The sequence below is a fragment of the Gadus macrocephalus genome, chromosome 14 (genome assembly GCF_031168955.1).
Source record: "Gadus macrocephalus chromosome 14, ASM3116895v1".
In the NCBI taxonomy this organism is placed as follows: Eukaryota; Metazoa; Chordata; class Actinopteri; order Gadiformes; family Gadidae; genus Gadus; species Gadus macrocephalus.
The window spans coordinates 14172372-14192206 of NC_082395.1; the positions used below are offsets into that span (position 1 = coordinate 14172372).

General features: G+C 44.9%; 1 protein-coding gene and 1 long non-coding RNA gene across 12 annotated transcripts; both read right to left on the reverse strand.

Moving 5' to 3' along the window:
* Window positions 1–578: 578 nt before the first annotated feature.
* Window positions 579–9940, reverse strand: LOC132471564 (uncharacterized). Of its 10 annotated transcripts, XR_009528868.1 has the most exons (15): window positions 8784–9939; window positions 8648–8702; window positions 5111–8244; window positions 4874–4964; window positions 4537–4638; window positions 4073–4200; window positions 3860–3940; window positions 3685–3763; window positions 3500–3611; window positions 3155–3242; window positions 2234–2936; window positions 2022–2102; window positions 1847–1925; window positions 1533–1643; window positions 580–1271 (listed from the first exon to the last, which is right to left on the reverse strand). It is a non-coding gene; the product is annotated as an uncharacterized LOC132471564 (long non-coding RNA). The 10 variants fall into 10 exon arrangements; XR_009528873.1 differs by having other exon boundaries at window positions 579–1317; window positions 1533–1620; window positions 4874–8244; window positions 8784–9940; XR_009528872.1 differs by having other exon boundaries at window positions 579–1317; window positions 4874–8244; window positions 8784–9940.
* Window positions 9941–11228: 1288 nt separating this feature from the next.
* Window positions 11229–17395, reverse strand: ist1 (IST1 factor associated with ESCRT-III). 2 transcript variants are annotated; one of them, XM_060070706.1, is made up of 11 exons: window positions 17293–17395; window positions 17031–17128; window positions 16567–16663; window positions 16240–16420; window positions 15398–15485; window positions 15115–15198; window positions 14922–15032; window positions 14602–14805; window positions 14198–14296; window positions 13758–13803; window positions 11229–12662 (listed from the first exon to the last, which is right to left on the reverse strand). In XM_060070706.1, exons 3-11 carry the CDS (start codon window positions 16652–16654, stop codon window positions 12502–12504), a joined length of 1062 nt encoding a protein of 353 aa, XP_059926689.1. In that variant the 5' UTR covers window positions 16655–16663; window positions 17031–17128; window positions 17293–17395; the 3' UTR covers window positions 11229–12501. The 2 variants fall into 2 exon arrangements, with proteins under 2 accessions (XP_059926689.1, XP_059926690.1); XM_060070707.1 differs by having other exon boundaries at window positions 16993–17368.
* Between the last annotated feature and the right edge of the window lie 2440 nt (window positions 17396–19835).

Genomic DNA, 19835 nt, shown 5'->3' on the forward strand with positions numbered 1-19835 from the left:
ACGTTTGCCAAAGACAATAGAAACCATCATAGTGAATGTCAGGGGTGTTTCTAGGTTTCATAAACATCCGGGGCTTAGCCCAGACGGAAAATGAAAATGCCAAATTTATTTGTAAACTTGCATGCACATTTTTTCATAATGCTTCACCTAAATAAACAAAATATGCAGTTTATTATAGCTTAAAATAGCTACCTGACTGCTTTGCTGCTTATCCCCAAACATCTCAAGTTCCATTCAAGACCTTACATACACACACGCACGGATCTGATTGGGAGTAGGATAGGTTAATTCACTTGAGGTGGTAAAAAGGTTATGTTTTTTAAATGGTTTATACTCTTGCCAGCAGGACTATCCAGACTAGGCTACTTATAAATTATAATTACTTTTATTTATTTTACCAAAAAATTATATTCGGGGCTAATTAAACACAGGGTCTGTTTTCATGTCTGGGTTTAGGTTCTGGGTTCAGGTTCTGCTTTCAGGGCCTAAATGACCAGATTAACACGTGTCCTGCCATAGCAGAGATTGGCCTGCGGGGCAGTATGTACATTTTTAAATACATGAATAGGCTTGAATTTAGTAGTAATATGGATGTTTTATATTTTTAGAAAATCGATTATGTGAACATTGCTGAATAACATTCATCATGTATATTAAGTGTATTGCAGGAGTTTAGCTTGACAATAACCAAGTTAAAAGGACAATTAAATGAACAGCACCAAAAATGTAGAAGTCAATGTGGGATTTTAATATCTAAACAAAAACAATTGACAAAAGTTAAACACATATTTTTGTAAAGGAAAGCAGAGGAAAACATTTGCCCAGATGAATCTTTTCAAAATGTCACCATTCAGAAAGCAAGTGAAGAGGTTTGTGTAAAAGCAGTCCTCCCTGACCAGCTCTGTCCCTGACTCTAAACCCTGACTCTCAACCCTAACGCTGAACCCTCTGAGGGCAGGAAGACGCTCCTTCAGTGTAAAGATTCAAGAAGACACTCCTTCAGAGTAACGGTTCGAACCACGGAGAAGGAAGAAGAAGGGGAAGGAGTAGAGAGAAGTGAAGTAGTGAGGTTAGTGACAGACTTGAGGGAAAGGCGTGTGGAAGCACACGGGTACATGTGGGGTCAAGAAGATCACTCCCACTGGAGGTCATTCATCCATCAGCCTCAGACCGCTGAGCTCAGCAGGTCTTCTGGAGGACGAGGCTCAGATGAACAGAGGAGACGGGACCAGCAGGATGTCCGGATCAGGTGGGGTTCAGCTCAGGTGTGTCTGCCCCCGCCCAGACAGGATCAGGTGAGGTTCAGCTCAGGTGTGTCTGCCCGGACCAAACAAGGACATGGATTAGGTTAAATATTCAAAAGATGCAACATCTAAACCAAAGAGACACCATTAAGGAGCAGGCAGGCTTTAGGGCGCCTTGCTCAAGGACGCATCACTGTATACTGAGGACTTCAAGCCGGCACCATTAGTCTGAGAGTTGAGCCCCCAACCCCCTACCTAGTCCACTATGTCCAGATAATGCAAACTTACGAGGAATCGTTGATGGTAGAGTCCTGGTCGTCCTCAGGATTTGCATTCCAGATGTACGGCTTCTTAGTCAGTCCTCCAGATTCCTGGTCTGGTTACAAATGTAATTTGTCTCTAATGTAAGGTCCGAAACACAGTAGTAGTTTGTCTCTAATGTAAGGTCACAAACACAGGAATAGTTGGGCTCTAATGGCGCGTAACAAAGTATCAGCTGTAGTTTGTTTGGTAACCAACCACAGTAGTATGCCTTAACTTCTACTGGACAAACTAATCCTGCGTTACAACAAGTCCACTCTGTTTACTTTATGCAAACTTACAATCCTTGTTGGTAGAGTGATGGTCATCCTCCAGATTCACGGCTCCCCTATCAGCTCGTCTCCGCTCCAGAAACACATTCTAGTAAGAAAACACAGCAGTAGTTTGTTAACGCATGCCAAAGTAACAGCTGTATTTTGCCCTTTAAGTCAACTATGTAAGTAAATACAAACTTACGAGGAATCCTTGTTGGTTGATTCCTAGTCGTCCTCCAGCGTCTCAGCTCCTCCATCAGCTCTCCTCAGACAGAGTCCTGGTCTGTAACAAACAGCGGAAGTCTTGCTGCAACATGTGGTAAAACAGATGTAGTTGTCTGGTATATATGGTACAAACGCCGGTGGTTTGTGGTAGCAGCATTCTACGAGAAGTGGCAGTGAGTGTGATGTCACTTCAGAGTCAGGCTCCATCTACCCCACGACAGACATCCTCCACCAGGCAGGGCCTCCGTCAGCTCCTCCACCAGGCAGGGCCTCCATCAGCTCCTCCATCAGCTCCTTCAGCACAGCTCCTCCATCAGCTCCTTCAGCCATGGATTCCTGGTCTGGTTACAAACACAGAAGTTTAATACATATTTTTGCAACGGAAAGCCGAGGAAAACATTTTCCCAAATGAATCTTTTCAAAATGTCACCACCATTCAGAAAGCAAGTGAAGAGGTTTGTGTAAAACCAGCACTCACTGACCAGCTCTGTCCCTGACTCTAAACCCTGACTCTCAACCCTAACGCTGAACCCTCTGAGGGCAGGAAGACGCTCCTTCAGTGTAAAGGTTCAAGGAGACACTCCTTCAGAGTAAAGGTTTGAACGGAGAAGGAAGAAGAAGGGGAAGGAGTAGAGAGTAGTGAAGTTAGTGACAGACTTGAGGGAAAGGCGTGTGGAAGCACATGGGTATATGTGGGATCAAGAAGATCACTCCCACTGGAGGTCATGGATCCATCAGCCTCAGACCGCTGAGCTCAGCAGGTCTTCTGGAGGAAGAGGCTCAGATGAACAGAGGAGACGGGACCAGCAGGATGTCCGGATCAGGTGGGGTTCAGCTCAGGTGTGTCTGCCCCCGCCCAGACAGGATCAGGTGAGGTTCAGCTCAGGTGTGTCTGCCCGGACCAAACAAGGACATGGATTAGGATCAATATTGAAAAGATGCAACATTATCTGAACCAAAGAGACGTCATTAAGGAGCAGGCAGGATTTAGGACGCCTGGCTCAAGGACGCATCACTGTATTCCGAGGACTTGAACCCGGCACCATTGGTTTGAGAGTTGAACCCCCAACTCCCTACCTAGTCCACTATATCCAGATAATGCAAACTTACGTGGAATCCTTGATGGTAGAGTCCTGGTCGCCCTCAGGATTTGCCTTCCAGATGTACGGCTTCTCCGTCAGTCCTCCAGATTCCTGGTCTGGTTACAAACGTAATTTGTCTTTTCTTGTAAGGTAAAAAACAGTAGTAATTCGTCTCTAATGTGAGGTAACAAACATAGTAGTAATTTGTCTCTAATGTAAGGTCACAAACGGAGAGTTAGGCTCTAATGGCGCATAACAAAGTAGCAGCTGTCGTTTGTCTGGTAACCAACCACAGTAGTATGCCTTAACTTCTACTGGACAAACTAATCCTGCGTTACAACAAGTCCACTCCGTTTACTTTATGCAAACTTACGAGGATCCTGGTTGGTGGAGTGATGTCGTCCTCGAGAGTCTTGGCTCCTCCATCAGCTCTCCTCAGCCAGAGTCCTGATCTGGAACAAACAGCGCAAGTCTGGCCCCAACGTCTGGTAACAAACATGTAGTTTGTCTTATTTTTAAGCCCTTTATTTCCACTTTGTTAGGTTAATACAAACTTACAATCCTTGTTGGTAAAGTGATGGTCATCCTCCAGATTCATGGCTCCCCTACCAGCTCACCTCCGCTCCAGAAACACATTCTAGTAAGAAAACACAGCAGTAGTTTGTTAACGCATGTCAAAGTAACAGCTGTATTTTACCCTTTAAGTCAACCATGTAAGTAAATACAAACTTACGAGGAATCCTTGTTGGTTGATTCCTAGTCGTCCTCCAGCGTCTCAGCTCCTCCATCAGCTCTCCTCAGACAGAGTCCTGGTCTGGAACAAACAGCGGAAGTCTTGCTGCAACATGTGGTAAAACAGATGTAGTTGTCTGGTATATATGGTACAAACGCCGGTGGTTTGTGGTAGCAGTATTCTACGAGAAGTGGCAGTGAGTGTGATGATCACTTCAGAGTCAGGCTCCATCTACCCCACGACAGACATCCTCCACCAGGCAGGGCCTCCGTCAGCTCCTCCACCAGGCAGGGCCTTCAGCATGGCTCCTCCATCAGCTCTTTCAGCCTTGGATTCCTGGTCTGGTTACAAACACAGTTGGTCTCAGCAGTAAATCACCTGGGGACGCAATGCACCCAACCACCTGCATCTGAGGTTCACTTGTAAAATGGAAGACAAATTAAAAACATATTTAAACACTTAAATTAGACAACGTCTGCAGATTGTCGCGTTCAGCAATTCATCCACTAAGGTCATAGCAGCACTAGTAACAATAATGGCTCATATGACTCCTACATAAACCCGGTATGAATTAACTCAAATCACAGCTTGGCACAGATGTAAAGTCATAAGATGATCAAAACCAGACCTAAAATACTGAGGATTTGAGTGTTTCAGATGAGCTTGGTGATGGTTACCCTCTGATCTGGTGCTGCAGGCCCCTGGTCTCCAGCCTCAGTCTCCGGTCCATCCTGGCACCACAAGCCTCCGGCCCCCAGCCTCTCAGCCTCGCCTTTCAGCTACAGCAGTAGGTTTATATCAGCATTTGCCCAACAATAAACTTAATTGACTCATCCAAAAACCTAGTTAAAACAATTAATTTAACTATTATTTTATAACTCAAGGCTTGAAAAGACTCGAGACCAGACATGAGCATTTCATTTTGGGAATGAAGACAGAGCAGTCCACAAGTTTAAAGAAGTGGTTCAGGCCATGCATTGAAACTGACCTCTACTCACACACAAGAGCACTGACCTGTTCTGGAGGACTTGTGACAGGCGGTGGAGGTCTTACTCTGGGTGAGGAGGTGGACACCTTGGGACAAACTACATGTTACCATTTTAACCTTGTACAGAACACGTGGGAAGGACGGCCATTATTTTAGCTTTGATATTATCGAGTTGGTAACTCAGCACCAAAGTCGTTGTTTAACGTCATTCCTTTAGGTAAAGTTTAACTTCTGTGCAATTAATGACCGCAGATATTTAGAACGTACAAAAGCTGAAGTACCAAAGAACACTAAGCAGTATTGATATTAAATCAAATTTACCCATTCATATTCAGGTGCTGGATTCCGTTGAAGAAATGTCAAATTGTCTTCCACCGTGAAATGATTTTCAGCCTTCACTGATGTCAGAAATGGGCCCGCAAGTAGAACACCGTTTTGTACGCAGCGAGAGTCCCGTCAACGTGGATAAAAGTACGACGCAACCATCGAAAATTATCAACATATTGTACGATGTACGCGTCAGTATGTATTTAATATCAAACTTAAGTTGTTTAAGATAAGGGCCAACAATTCCCAATGAAAACTGAAAAATAGTTTCCGTTGGCAACGGCTCAAGGTTACGCAAATACAATCCAGAACGTTCAGACAGATTCCTGTCCAACTAACTGCCAGGTGGCTTCTAATGGGTGTCAAGACTACAACGTTCTATGCTAACCATTGGGACTAAATCAAGTGACCGCACTCAAAACCTTCCACGGCGGGAAGCACAAACCGTCCGACTGGAATCCGAACATTCCGGCCGGAACCAACCAAAGAAAAAACAACCAGCGCCTCACCTTGAGCTGAACGGAGGAAGATCCTGAAGTCCAGCGATGGTCTACATTAAAACACAGCCAACAGACTTACCTTGAGGAGATCTGTTTGTTGCTGTTGGTAATTACTACTATTCAGTATACTTTTACATTATTATGCACCCAGTGTGTACAAGTTATATCAATCAAAACTGTACGAAGAACCAAACTACCATGTACATCCCACAACAACAAATCCTTGCCTAAAAACAATGGAATCATTCAATACAAAACCATGTCTACATTTTACAATTATTATTCATGGTACAAACCATACAGAGCAAATCTAAAAGTTAAGCTCACAGAGAGCCGACCATAGCCCTGCAACGTCACCCTGACCTACTCATCACCAACAGCAAATCATGCCAGCCAGCCAACACATGTACAGGTCCAGCAAGAAGTGGGCATTTGAGCGAAAGGATTGCCCATAATAAAATAAAGCCCAATTCCTGATCTATCCAACCATCTTCATGGTTTAAAGATTTACAGAATTGACATGCCATCGTGTTCTAATCACCTTTGTCTGCTCCCTCGTTACTTATAAACTCTACATCTCCATCACTAGAGTGTTGCATCCTACTCATTAGGGCGTGGTCTGAGTGAGCAGAGATGCATGCTGGGATACAGTGCTGTCTGAAGTATTCAGTTCTATAGATAAGCCCCTCAGGAGAAACCAAGTGTTTGAGAATCTGTTGTGACATCAGTTACATGCGCTGGAATATCCTTCAAGATGGCGCCAGGACTCTCAGATGAGAAAGGCCAAGAGGAAGATGTGAGGGTTCTTCCTCTCAGCCAGTGGAACACAACAACGGCCTCATCAGAGTTCCATGGAACACTTTGAAACAGTCTCCTCTTTACATCTTGAAGCCCCAGTGAAGGTTTCCTTACCTCCTCAGCTGAAGAGCACAACTTCAGCTCGAAGAGCGCACTAGTTGGAGTTCCCAGATTGGTCCTGTCCGAAACAAATACAGTTCAGCCTGAGAAGACATGCAACTGAGAGCAAGACAAGATCCACAGGGCTCTCCATCAATCCAGCCAGGTAGGAAGAGCCGTCTCATTACAGGTCTGAAGGTCATCTTGAATATCCATCGAGGTCCCTTTCCAACTTCAGACTCTCCTTGTGGAATGCCTTTAGGTGTCCATCCTCCATTGATCCTGATTGGTGTAGTCCTAGTTTGAAGTCACTGATCTGAACACGCCGCTTGCATCCTTTTACACTTGATTTGGATACTCTCCTTCCTGCCCAGTGTGTTGGATATCGCTCCGGAGCGTTGCTCCGTGCTCTTCATGTCTACTGGAGGCCTCAAGTAAACGTGTGGCCATCAGGTATGATTTATTTGACCATTCCAATATCCCAAGTCAATCACACAGACCCCCGTATGAACATTATCACTGTCAAAGCAAGCCAGACACACACAGAACCCCATGCCAGGTGTGAGTGACACACACACAAAAATCATCCACCTCATGTCAAACCAACACACACCACTGAGCCATAAAAGGCAAAACAATCATGCAGGGTAAAAACCTCATCCCAAAGAACATTCCATCATCCACCCCTAGCTCTCTTGCCAGGACACCCAGAACAGAACAACCAATGTCTCCAGAGACGTAAATTATGTACAACATTCTTCAGTGGCGTCCCACATTGGTGATGGATTATGCTTGGCGTCTCCAAATGTGTCCCAGGTTGATTCAACGTCTCTGAAGTCATGTCTTTGTAGTCCAGTGGATTCCTGAATGAGGGGCCTTCACAGCAAGCGGTGGAGCTTTAGTCAGCCTGAGGACAGGAAGGAGGTCATCTGTTCATAAGACCACCCAGTGGAGGGGGGTGGCTCTTGAGGAGCAGGATCCATCTTGGAATGGCCCCAAATAAGACCTTCTTGGAAATGAAACTGTTCCTGAGGAGTCACGATGCCTGGAGGGGACGGTTGACTGTGTTCCATGGTTCTCTGTGTCAGACTGAAGTTGTGTTTTAGTCGTTGAGATGAGGAGCCCCCTCATCTCCCCCTGGTGTTTCTCCTTCTGAAACCCTGTCTCCATCTTAAAGAACATTCTAGTCCATGTAACTGATGTCACGACCGTTTCTCAAACACACGGTTTCCCCTGCGGGGGCGTGTCTACAGACCTGTAGACTTCAGACAACTCTGTATCCCAGTATGCACCTCTGCTCACTCAGACCACACCCTCATAAATAAAGCAATACTCATGTGATGAAGATGCAGAGCTCAGGAGAGTAGCTGGAAAGAAGACTGAAGATATCAGAACCCAACCCATTACACCAGCTTACAACAATAACTTGGAGCCTGTGACCATTATAAAAAAACATTAAAACCAACATAAACCAAACACCTAAGTAACCCATGAACCAATGAAACATCCTTAATACTCAGATCAACCTTCAGCTAACAGGTTAACTCACCAGGAAGCCAAAATACATCAATGTGCCCAAGAGTAATGAGAAACTAATGACTTACAGTTTGCAGTTCATCTTCATGGTCAAGTTGGGATACTCACAGAACTGCAGTTAAATATCCATGATAGACCTTTGAAGGAAGGAACAGATTACTCATTGTCCCCAAACTTGGGCACTGTCCCACAGTTCAACATCTACCATCTCCATTAAATCAGATAAATGAATGACAATACAAATTCAGGGCTTTTGAGATCATCCAACTTTTAAATAATGATTAAGATAATTAACTAATCCAGCTTTTTAATATAAGTCATACTAATTATTTGACTGTCATTAGTCAATAGTGATTAACCTCTTACTTTGACAAGTTTGAATGTATAGTCTCTAAAATGTTACTTTCAGGAAGAGTCATTATTTAAATTTCAAATGAGAGTTAAACCACCACAATCCCTGATTTCCTTCGCACATTATCAGTGATCTATATTCAACATACAAGTCAACGCAGTTGTGCTTTGCCACACAATACTACTCACATCAGGTTCAGATGAGATGCTCCTCTTTACTTCAAAAAGTCTTTAACCTGTGAAACTGGAAGAGATGTCAAAAAAGTTACAACAGAGCTCAACAAAACATTACACGCACATTCTTGTTTCTGGGAACACAACATACCGCGTTTGGGAGACGCTACAATGCCAAACAGTGGAGAACTCCGTACTGTCCGGTTCCTTTTTAAGTAAAACGCACCAGATGCAACCAATTAACTAATTAAGAAAACTACGTGTGTGTGTGTGTGTGTGTGTGTGTGTGTGTGTGTGTGTGTGTGTGTGTGTGTGTGTGTGTGTGTGTGTGTGTGTGTGTGTGTGTGTGTGTGTGTGTGTGTGTGTGTGTGTGTGTGTGTGTGTGTGTGTGTGTGTGTGTGTGTGTGTGTGTGTGTGTGTGTGTTACTACTGTTTGATGTCAAGTTGGTGAAAAGGAAGTCCCGTGTGATCTTGCGTCCCTGTGTGTGTAGTGAGCAATCTTGTGAGTAATCTTGTAATTTATCAACACTTCCAGCAGTCATAGAACTAGCGATTAGCACTATGCACTAATAGCCCAGGGTGACCAGACGTCAGGTCACCAGATGGGATGGGACAGTCCGGATTTTAAGTTGCGTGTCCCAAGTTTTCCACCAACCATTATGAAATGTCCCTTGTTGTCTGCGATTACAAAGCCAACGTGGTTTTATCATAGCCCGATCATTCACTAAAAACCACATAGAAAGATTAAAGCCTCCAGCATATGATTTCAACAATATGTGAGGGCATACACAACAGGAATGGTGACGTAAAACCAGTGGAGGAGCGCTGGGCGGAGATGTTCGTGTATTTCAGATCCAGGGACAGTCCGTACAAAAAAAAATATGCATAATTTGTCAGTTTGCCTTGTGTCTGCCTGGAACAAATGCTCCCGTTGAGCTGATCTTTCCCATAATGAACAATACTTGTAGGACCTACTGACGAGGAACTGCATAACCGTTCCCACCTTAAAGCTTGCTTGTTACGCGGGCCAATTTTGACGACACCTGTCCACAAAAAGACAGGATCTAAACATTATGTAGAGGGTTTTTTTTTTTTTTTGGCACGGATAGGCTATAGGTTAGGGAACAAGGACTGACATTACACCATCCTGTCCTGCCAATAGACGCTGCCCTATGGAGAACTGAAAAATGTGCAGAACACCTCCCTTACTTGGTGAGCCTGTTCCCCTATTCCCTCCTATGTTTGGAATTGGTGGTGTATTTCTCCCCTGCTGCTCTCATTCATGTACCTCTGATGGGGTTCAAAAAAAGTTGCGCAGGATGCAAGATTTTACGGTGGAATCTCCTCCATCTGGCAGCCAGGATGCCAAAAGCGTTCTCCACAGTCTTCCTTGGCCTGGACAGTCTTAAATTGTAGATTATCTTGGGGTGTGTCAGATTCTGCCCCGGGTAGGGTCTCATGAGGTATGGCTTTAGTGCCAGTGCTGCGTCACCAACCATGGCGAATGGTACATCGCCCAATTGAGCAGCCTCTGGCAGAGAGACACTAAGCGGCACATGAAGGGTTTTGCTTTCCATTCCCCTTCCTAAATCTGAATTGGCATATACCCCACCATCACTTGTGCATCCAAAATCCCCCACTTGAATCACCCTTAACCGGCAGTAGGCTTCCACTAGTGCAAACAGTAGGCCTACTATTGAGAAAGATTTAAAATTCTGACTACCGGAGAGTGGGGGTGCTTGAATTGTGACGTGTTTCCCGTCAATTGCCCCGATGCAGTTTGGAAATTGTGCTTTCCTCCAATAGCCCTCTGCAACCTCTTCCCCCATTTATTGGGTTGGCCTGGGCAGAAATCGATTCATCATCACTTTGACAATGGCAGCACACACACCATATGTACAGAGTTGGTCACAGTTGTGTGCCCTAATCTGTAACCGAATGCCAGGCCTATCAGAGAGTCGCCAGAAGCAAGTTACCTGTGAGGGAAATGAAAGCAAAGTTTAATCACACAGTTTATTCATATGCTATTCTTATGTTTTTCAGCTGGAGTTTCTAAGCAGAGATGGGAAATTCTGCGAGAGGCATTTGTGAAGAGCCGCAAGAAAACCACCCTAGAGGATCAGCTGGTGGGACTCAAAGGGAATGGAAATATGCGGAGACCATGTCTTTCCTCCTGCCTCACTTACAACAGAGAAAGTTCGTTTCAAAATGTCAGCATGTATATTTCAATCACAGTATTTAAATCCTGACCGACATAATTGCACTAGTTAATGCATAGGTGGACAGATGCTCCATGCGTATATTTATAACTGTTTAAGAATCCCTATGCTGTGTATGTTTCCAATAGCCCTTAGCCTAGAGTAACTATAATTTTCTTTCTGTTTGTCCTCATATCCTTTAGTTCTAAAGGCAACTTGAGTGAATGAAACACTGAAGAGAGAGGTTTGTGATACTCAGCAAACATCTAAGGCTGGACGCAGCACAGCAGACCACTGGAGAGGGGAATCAGTCTAGACAGCGTTGCAATAAGAAGAGGCAGAACAGCAAATATATTACATTTGGGACACTGTCAATGAGGAATTACTGCAGAAAACACTTATTTCAAAACATTTTTATTAAACAATGATTTGAGTAAGCCCTCCACAAAGAACAGAAAAAAAAGTCATTGACTTAAGAACTGGTAGTGTTCCTGTCAGGTTTAACACGCCTTACATACCTCATACAGTCGGGTGTAGAAGACTGAACAAATGACTCATCACAACCTTTTTAGTGTGTGGATACAGAAGTGGATAAACACCCTTTCAGGTTTAGTGTCAATATCTGTCGACCTATGAGCAAGGCCACTGGAGGGAGTGGCCACATAAGGCGAGGGAGTAGGTAAAGGAAATGACTAGCATGCAAATGAGGCACCCATACCCCATCAGGTAATGGAGGCCTGCAGCACTCACAGGAAAACATTTTGTAAAGGATAGTCATTTGAAATTGTTTTATTCTTCGTTTACAGTTCAGTCTATAATCTCGGAAAGTTTTAAATAGTTAAAGATTGACTTTACTAGGGTTAAAATATCCAGCAGACCATTATGTTGTTATATCCCACTTATTTTTCACCAGTTTATATATATTTATTAGACTATATATATTCCTACATTTTGGGAAAGCAGCTATCCCACGATAAATAATGTTTGTGTAGAAGGAAATTCTCCAGCCATAAGTAATTCTAGACAAGTTAACGGTGTTGTTAACCTGATGACCAGTTTATTAAGCCAACTGCGCTCAGCCCATTCTTCCAGTTGGATATAAAACTACCGAGCACCGGAGTCAGACCCGGCCAGCTAACCTAGTACTTACATCAGCTCTATTGCAAATACCAAAATAAACTAGCAAGGGTGGAAGGACTGGTAAGACTGGTTTGGAGACTTTTTGCCAAATGTGAGCTAAGGCCAAAGTGACATTAAAGACAATAGAGAAGCATAACCTTCTAGTCAAAGTACAATATGTGAAATTGGGTTTGTTAAAAAAAAAACTGTGCACATTCAAAGTTCTGCTGAGAGCACAACTCAATCAAATGAACTGCTTCAGAAATTAAAGTGTGTGTGTGTGTGTGTGTGTGTGTGTGTGTGTGTGTGTGTGTGTGTGTGTGTGTGTGTGTGTGTGTGTGTGTGTGTGTGTGTGTGTGTGTGTGTGTGTGTGTGTGTGTGTGTGTGTGTGTGTGTGTGTGTAAAAACATTAAGAGGACGACTTGGGTCACAGATCTAATAGCAAGGTCGAAAGTGAAATTTGAGAAGACCTTCCTTGGCTTGGAGGAAAAGTGAGGGAGAGGGGACAGAGTCTAACTCAGCTTCAGTGTGATCCAGAAACAGCTGAGGAGCTTAAGTCTTCTTCTTGAGCTCCTCAAAGCGCCGCGAGAGGTCGTCAAAGTCGATGTCGTCGGAGGAAGAGGTGGTGTGTCCACCCACCGAACTGTTTGGCATCGTATCGGGGACAGAGGGCAGCTCTGGCAGAGCGTTGTTGTCGTAGAACTGCGTGGAAGCTGCAGGGAAAACGTCAAATCAGACTGTTGAGGGCGATATCAATAGCTTCAAGCTGTGGTTACCACCCGCTAGGACGGGTGGTATGCTCTATTTGAAATCTGATATATATGTAGATATATTTGAAGATCACAGTGGGTTCATCTGTTGAATGTTTCGACAAAGTTAAATTGACCATGTTGCTTAGTCTGAATTTGTGTAAGTGTCAGAGAATTCGCCGTTCTCCCAATGACTTCTAGTCTCTGGGTGAAAAATTATTGAAATACTTAGGCCCCAACATTTGGAGAGAATGAGAAGGAAGAAAAAAATAAAAGAATAAAGCGCATCTTTGACACGTTTCTCAAAGCAGTGACAAGTTGTGAGGTGACAATCCTCAACCCCATCCAACAAAACACTGCGATCGTAAACGCAATTATGTAATTATGCCTACTCTTCTGTAATCATATAATTATTAAATCATTAACAATCAGGCCAACTTTGGATATTATTTCTTTGTCAATTTCAGCGAAATTATGAAACTGTTGATTCCATTTTTAGTACCCGATTCCGCGATAGGGCCCTACAATCCCAACCCCACTTCTCCATCATGCTAAAAAGTCTTCATGACACTATTGTTCTGTAAATACTCTAGTCTTCATATGTCTGGAACAGGTTTCAGGTAAGGATTGATGGTGCACTGTATCAGTGGTTCAAAATGTAGTGGCCATTCATATGTTGAAGTTCACTTCTACAGGACAACAGGAGAGGCGTCAAACCAATCCCAACCCCACTACTCTATCATGCTCTATCATAAAACTGTTTTTATTCTTCATAATGTTCCTTCAGTATCTGTGTTCATTAGATTAGGTTACCGGGCAAACATTTAAATATTGAGGAGGAACCCTATTGAGGAACCCTGCCCTACAGTATATGCATATCAGACAACCTCAAGTGGAGTCCGGAAAGAGGTGGGGAACTACTTCTGCCATATCTGGTCTCACACCAGGTTTCCTGGCGTGAGACAGGAAACCTTCTCACACCAACACACTACAACATAGATACGTCTTGCTTGGTTGCGTTAGCAGTTTGCAATGCTAACATATCATCTCAAAACTTACCGACAGACTGGGAGGGGACAGAAGGGGTGATAGGTAGGTCATCGATCTGGAAGATAGAATCAGCATTACTTCAAAGACCGTTGTCCGTCTTTTATATTCAAGAGGTAGGGCAGGTTAATAGAAGCAGCTAGTGTGCAGGGTCACTATCAGAGCAAGTGGCATATGTTTGCCAGGGCGCTGCAGGGTGAGAGAGGGCATCTGTGCAGCCAATGAGGATCTTAACATGCACAGCAATGAGAAGCTCAGCATTATCAACCAATTGGTAACTTGGTGGAGAGAGCAAGAGCGAGAAATTAGTGTTCGGAAGGTGAGAGAGGCATCTCTTCCCTGAGGTCTTTCCTTGCTTGCTTCTGCCTTCATTCTTCTTCTGTCTGTATGGGTTGGGGAATAGAATGCCCAATGGGGTATGAGCATGGGTTCTGGACAGTTCAGTTACTTACAGACTCGTATGTGGGGGGGCAAGTAGGCAGCTGGGGGGGCATCCCCCCTCCCACAGGGAAGTGGTCAGCATAGGTTCCAACAGGGGGGCCGTAGGGTTCCTGTAGGAGAGCGAGGAGGAAGGAGGGAACAAGAGGAGCCAAGAGGAGCAGATGGATGGAGAAAGGGAGAGAGGATGAGGGACGGATAGATGGATAGAGAGGAGACAATACTTCAACCAGTCGAAACATAAACTATTAGAAAGTGCACCATGATTGTTGCAGGAAACAAATTGTCATCCATCTCGTGCGCATCGTTATGCTTTAACAATGAGTCCAAAGATTAATAAAAAAAAAAGTGCTTCTGTTCCCCCCACCACAAACATAACATAAGTACCAGAACTCAGAGGAGGTTTGTCTGGACTTACTGGTCCTTTAGATGGGTAGTTGAAGGCTGAGGGCATGTGCATGGGCATACCCATGGGCATTGGCATACCCATGGGCATGGGCATGGGCATACCCATACCCGGGGCACTGAAGCCCCCCCCTCCTCCTCCACCACCACCACCGCGGGGCTTATTGTCACTGTCAACGTCGATCAGGTCGGCCTCCTCACCAGGAGAGACTTCAGGCTTCCCAAAGGAAAAATGCATGTTCTCAGTTATAGGGTTTATTATTGTATGATTGTCTTGTTAAATTGCACAATCTGATATAACCCCTTGGATACAGTGACATGTTGGGCTCTTACCCGAACCATGGCGTCGGGCTCATAGGGCACGTTGTAGTTCTTGGCGATCTCTATGAGGTAACGCTCAACCAGAATCTTAGGAGGGGCCTCCACACTAAGCTTGTGCATAAGCTGTGGAACATAACATCGTGATCAAGACATCATTTCTGTTCAATGTTCAAGGCACGGTACAAGAATAGTTTGAAATGTCTACCCGGTCATTGACAGTGCCGATCTGGTTTGTCCTGCACAGCTTGCCATACTCCTTGCTGTATTTAGCACACAGCTGATCGGACACCTGGAGAGAGAGGAGTGCGTGGTATTCATAACACATGACGTAATCATCTGCTAGCCATGAGTTTTGTGACGTCATGACAACGGGATTCGTGCAGTTGTCGAGACAACAACAGTGCTAGCACTCTTTACAGCCGAAAGACTAGATGGTTTAAAGTGGTAATTATCGTTATGATAACTAAGAAATACAATAAGGAACTTACAATTTTGAGTTCAGCCACCTCTGACTGGAGTCGCGGAGCGGCCCAGATGAGTGTTGACACAGATTCCTGAAGGCCGGGGTCCAGCTCCCTGGTAGAACATACACAAACCTTGAAAACTGCCTCTGTGCGTCAGTGTCTCTGTCTCGGTCTCTGTCTCTGAATCTGTGAATGTTGTTCAATGAATTGAACACGGACTACGAAACCTAACAATACTGCGACATAGTAGCTAATAAAGGGCTGCAACCAAATTAGACGCTTGTGCCACAAGTAGAGAATGTTAGGATTGTTCTCTCCACCCCTACCCTCCTCCTCATGGCCACGTGACGGAACTCCCACCTGCTTCTGGCCACAATGAACTGAACCATGATCACCACTCTGAGCATGTGGCACTATTTTCAGCACTTCATGCTCAATTAATAATTAATAATAGGCATGCTCCAGCTTGGTGACCAGGAAGTCTTATACATCCATGAGTAATGCACATGCTCTGGTTTAGTGACATAACAATGCACATGCTCCCCAATGGTGACACTGCTGTGTATCGGTGATGGCGCTGTGTATTAATTTCTTATAAATACATCGATGACTTGTCTTCGTTTATTGAGAATTATTTTCATACTTTCTTTCTGAGCTGCCGAAATTTGCTTCCATAGGTAGTGTGATAAACATTTTATAGTGACAATGTCTGGTCTTAAACACGTCCTGTTAGGATACATTGGTAATCCAGGAAAACATCTGACAATTAAGCAGTAAGCACAATGTGAATTGTGACGGACAGACTTTTGGAATCCAGCCACTATCAAACAAGGCAGCATTTCTTCTACCATTCTCCAGCCACTTACTTCATGGATTGGATGAGGCCGAACCGTGCGAGCAGCAGGTCACAGTGGAGCTCAAGGATCTCCATGGCCTCAACCAGGTAGTCCTCCCGGATGATGTGTTCGACGCGGATACGTGCACGTTCATCCTTGCCCCCCGACAGATAATCTGCAATCTCCTTCCTGGCTTTCTGGGCAAGCTCGGCTGTGTTCGAAAAAAAGAATACCTTATTTAACAGCATCTCAAAGTGCTGTACGAGTTTAAGGGGAAAGGGTTACCGGGAGAACAAAATATCAACTATGCGACGATCGAAAAAGTGTAGGAGTATTGGATTTAACTAAATCACTCACTTTTCTTTTTCTCCAGGAGCTTGAGTCGGTTGATGACAAGTCGCAGGTTGACTTTAAGTCTCTCAGCTTTAAATCCTCCTCCCAGCATGTCTGAGATCTGTGTGTTAAAAGAGACATGAGAGGATGTCGAAACCCACAGATCTTGATCACCGGTGTCATCACGTGATCGTGACTGTACCACCAGAAACAAACAAACAAATGCCCCAAGACAGGGCTTGAGGATAGAAAAGTCCTCCTAAACTAAAATGAAAATGGAAAGCTGTTGGGAAGGGTCAAGGATTCTAACAAACGATTAGACGAAAGTATCTGGTGTCTTCTCCCATTCCCAGTTAAGGAGCCATTACAATTTCCCTAGCATGTGTTAGCTAACTAAATAAATTAATGAATAAACACCCAATACGGATAATCAACATAGAGAACACTCACATCAAATAAAAGCGTGTAGGTATCGACTAGGACCGTACCTGTATTGATCGGGATAGAGCAAATCTTGAGCGAGACTTGTTTGTTGCTGTTAGCTGGTTCACCTTCTTCTTCCGTGTTGGCGATCTAATGTGCGTCACTAAAAAGGGGATTTCCCCGGGTGCATTGTGATGATATGAGCAGTAGATGGCAGTCCTTGACACTACTTGGTATCACGGTAAAATAATTATATATTTGAATGAATATATTGTAATGACCTTGCCGGTGACATAGGAATGCCCAGTCATAAGTACTTGAACGAACCTTTAATGGTACAAACCTGGTAACTGTAAGTTACGCCGTAACCAACGCCAAAAATACACACACAACAGGTACCCCGGGACGCACACACCCGCGAACGCAGAACCCTTCAACGCGCATCGCCCCCACCCCTCCTGTTCTCCCAAGCCCCTCCCTCAGCTGACCTGGGGGAGGGGCCCACACTGATTGACAAGTAGAACATTACAATGCATGCACAAATAGAACAACTGGCATAACGGACAACGAAATACAATGCAACACATAAAACACAAACTCTTTATTAATCAAACTCAATATAATCAATCATTCGAGTTCGAATTAGTAAGCTGTTGCTGAAAGAACTTAATAGAACTCGATGGCTTTAGGGTAACTATAGCCAGGTAGGTACAGCCAGAGATGCTGTTAATGGCTCTGGGGAGGTCCGTGTAACGCTTATCAGTTTAATTTCCAATTTCAAAACATAAAAATGAAAATTGGAATATTGAGTTCATGTTACGCCGCCTCCTGCTACGCCGTCCAATACCCCCATCTAGTAACGACGCTGAAGTTGGCATCCGATTCGCAGCATCCGATTTGGCAGCTGGTCCACTTTAAATCGGTCCTGATTGAAAACCACTACACCTAGACTCTTCAAATCTGGACTAAATTTTCACAGTGAGGCTATACATTATATAAAACATAGTTACAGATTTGTGAAACCTTTTTTCTATTTGTGAAAATGCAATACAGGCTCATTTTAACGCTTTTTAGGGGTCCAGACTGCATTAGAACGGGTCCTGATTGAAAACCACTACACCTAGACTCTTCAAATCTGGACTAAATGATCACAGTGAGGCTATACATTATGTAAAACATAGTTTCAGATTTGTGAAACCTTTACCCTATTTGTGAAAATGCAATAAAGGCACATTTTAATGCTTTTTAGGGGTCCAGACCGCATTAGAACTGATCCTGATTAAAAACCACTACACCTAGACTCTTCAAATCTGGACTAAATTATCACAGTGAGGCTATACATTATGTAAAACATATTTTCAGATTTGTGAAACCTTTACCCTATTTGTGAAAATGCAATACAGGCTCATTTAGGGGTCCAGAACGCATTGCATTTTCACAAATAGGGTAAAGGTTTCAAAAATCGGAAACTATGTTTTACATAATGTATAGCCTCACTGTGATAATGTAGTCCAGATTTGAAGAGTATAGGTGTAGTGGTTTTCAATCAGGACCGATTTGAAGATTCTAAGTGGTTTTCAAGCCGAATCGGATGCTGCGAATCGGATGCCAACTTCAGCGTCGTCATCTAGTAGTCGTTTGACTCCACTGGCCCTCATTCACAAATTATCTCCCGCCAAGGGACTCCTGGGTCAACACGACCAGATCCTGCAGGAGATCACCTCCACCCTTCGTAAGTCGTCCCCATCTGTCCACTCCCAGCCCCCCGTCACCCTGGAACCACCAGTCCCCGTCCCTAGCCCATCGTCTTCCCCCCTGGAGCCGTTCATTCCAGCCCCCAAATGTAAGATGGAGACCTGGGATCCTGTCGGTCGTTGCTCCTCCAGTGCTCCCTGGTGTTCGAGCTGCAGCCCCAGACCTACCCCACGACAAATCTCGGATCTCCTACCTGCTTAGAGCATTGCAGGGTGAGGCTCTCGCCTGGGCAACGGCTGTATAAGAACGCGATTCCACGGTCTGCTTCAATTATGTCTTGGAGCACAGTACACGCTGTCTGTCCAACTGCTTGCGCTCCGCTAAGTCTCCTTGGGCGCCGGAGCCCGGGACTGCTTCCACACCTCCTAACCTGCCCTCCGTCCCGGAGGAGTACCACGACCTCGGGGAGGTCTTCAGTAAATCCCACACCCTGTCCTTCCCCCCCCCCCATCGCCCTTATGACTGTGCTATTGACCTCCTTCCCGGGTCCCCCCTCCCTAGCAGCCGCCTGTTCAATGTCTCCCGCCCTGAACGTGAGTCCATGGAGGAGTATATCAGGGAATCCCTCGCCGCCGGAATCATCTGCCCGTCCTCTTCACCTGTGGGAGTGAGCGGGATTCTTCTTTGTGAGCAAGAAGGACCGCTCTCACCATCCCTGTATCGACTACCATGACCTGAACGACATCACCGCCAAAAATAAGTATCCCTTGCCCCTCATCAGTTCCGCCTTCGTCCCCCTCCACGGAGCCTCGGTTTTCTCAAAATTGGACCTGTGCAACGCGTATCACCGTGGCCCCATCCAGGAGGGGGACGAGTGGAAGGCCGCGTTTAACACCCCATTGGGCCACTACGAATATTTAGTTAGGCCCTTCGGGCTCACCAACGCCCCCGCTGTCTTCCATTCCCTGGTTATGATGTCCTCCGGGACATGTTGAACCGCTCCATCTATATTGACGATATCCTGATCTTCGAGGTTCGTGGAGGAGCACAGGGTTCACGTCGGACAGGTCCTGCAACGGTTGCTCGAGAACCGACTATGTCAAGGCGGAGAAGTGCGAGTTCCACGTCCCGTCCATCCTTCCTGGGCTACATAATTAGCCCTGGCCAGGTAGAGA

Coding starts and splice junctions, on each gene's coding strand:
- ist1 (XM_060070706.1), bottom strand. CDS start 16,654: ATGCTGGGAGGAGGATTTAAAGCTGAGAGACTTAAAGTCAACCTGCGA. Junction 16,421..16,566: donor GCTCCTGGAGAAAAAGAAAA/GTGAGTGATTTA, acceptor TTTCGAACACAG/CCGAGCTTGCCCAGAAAGCC. Junction 15,486..16,239: donor GGCCTCATCCAATCCATGAA/GTAAGTGGCTGG, acceptor ATGTTCTACCAG/GGAGCTGGACCCCGGCCTTC.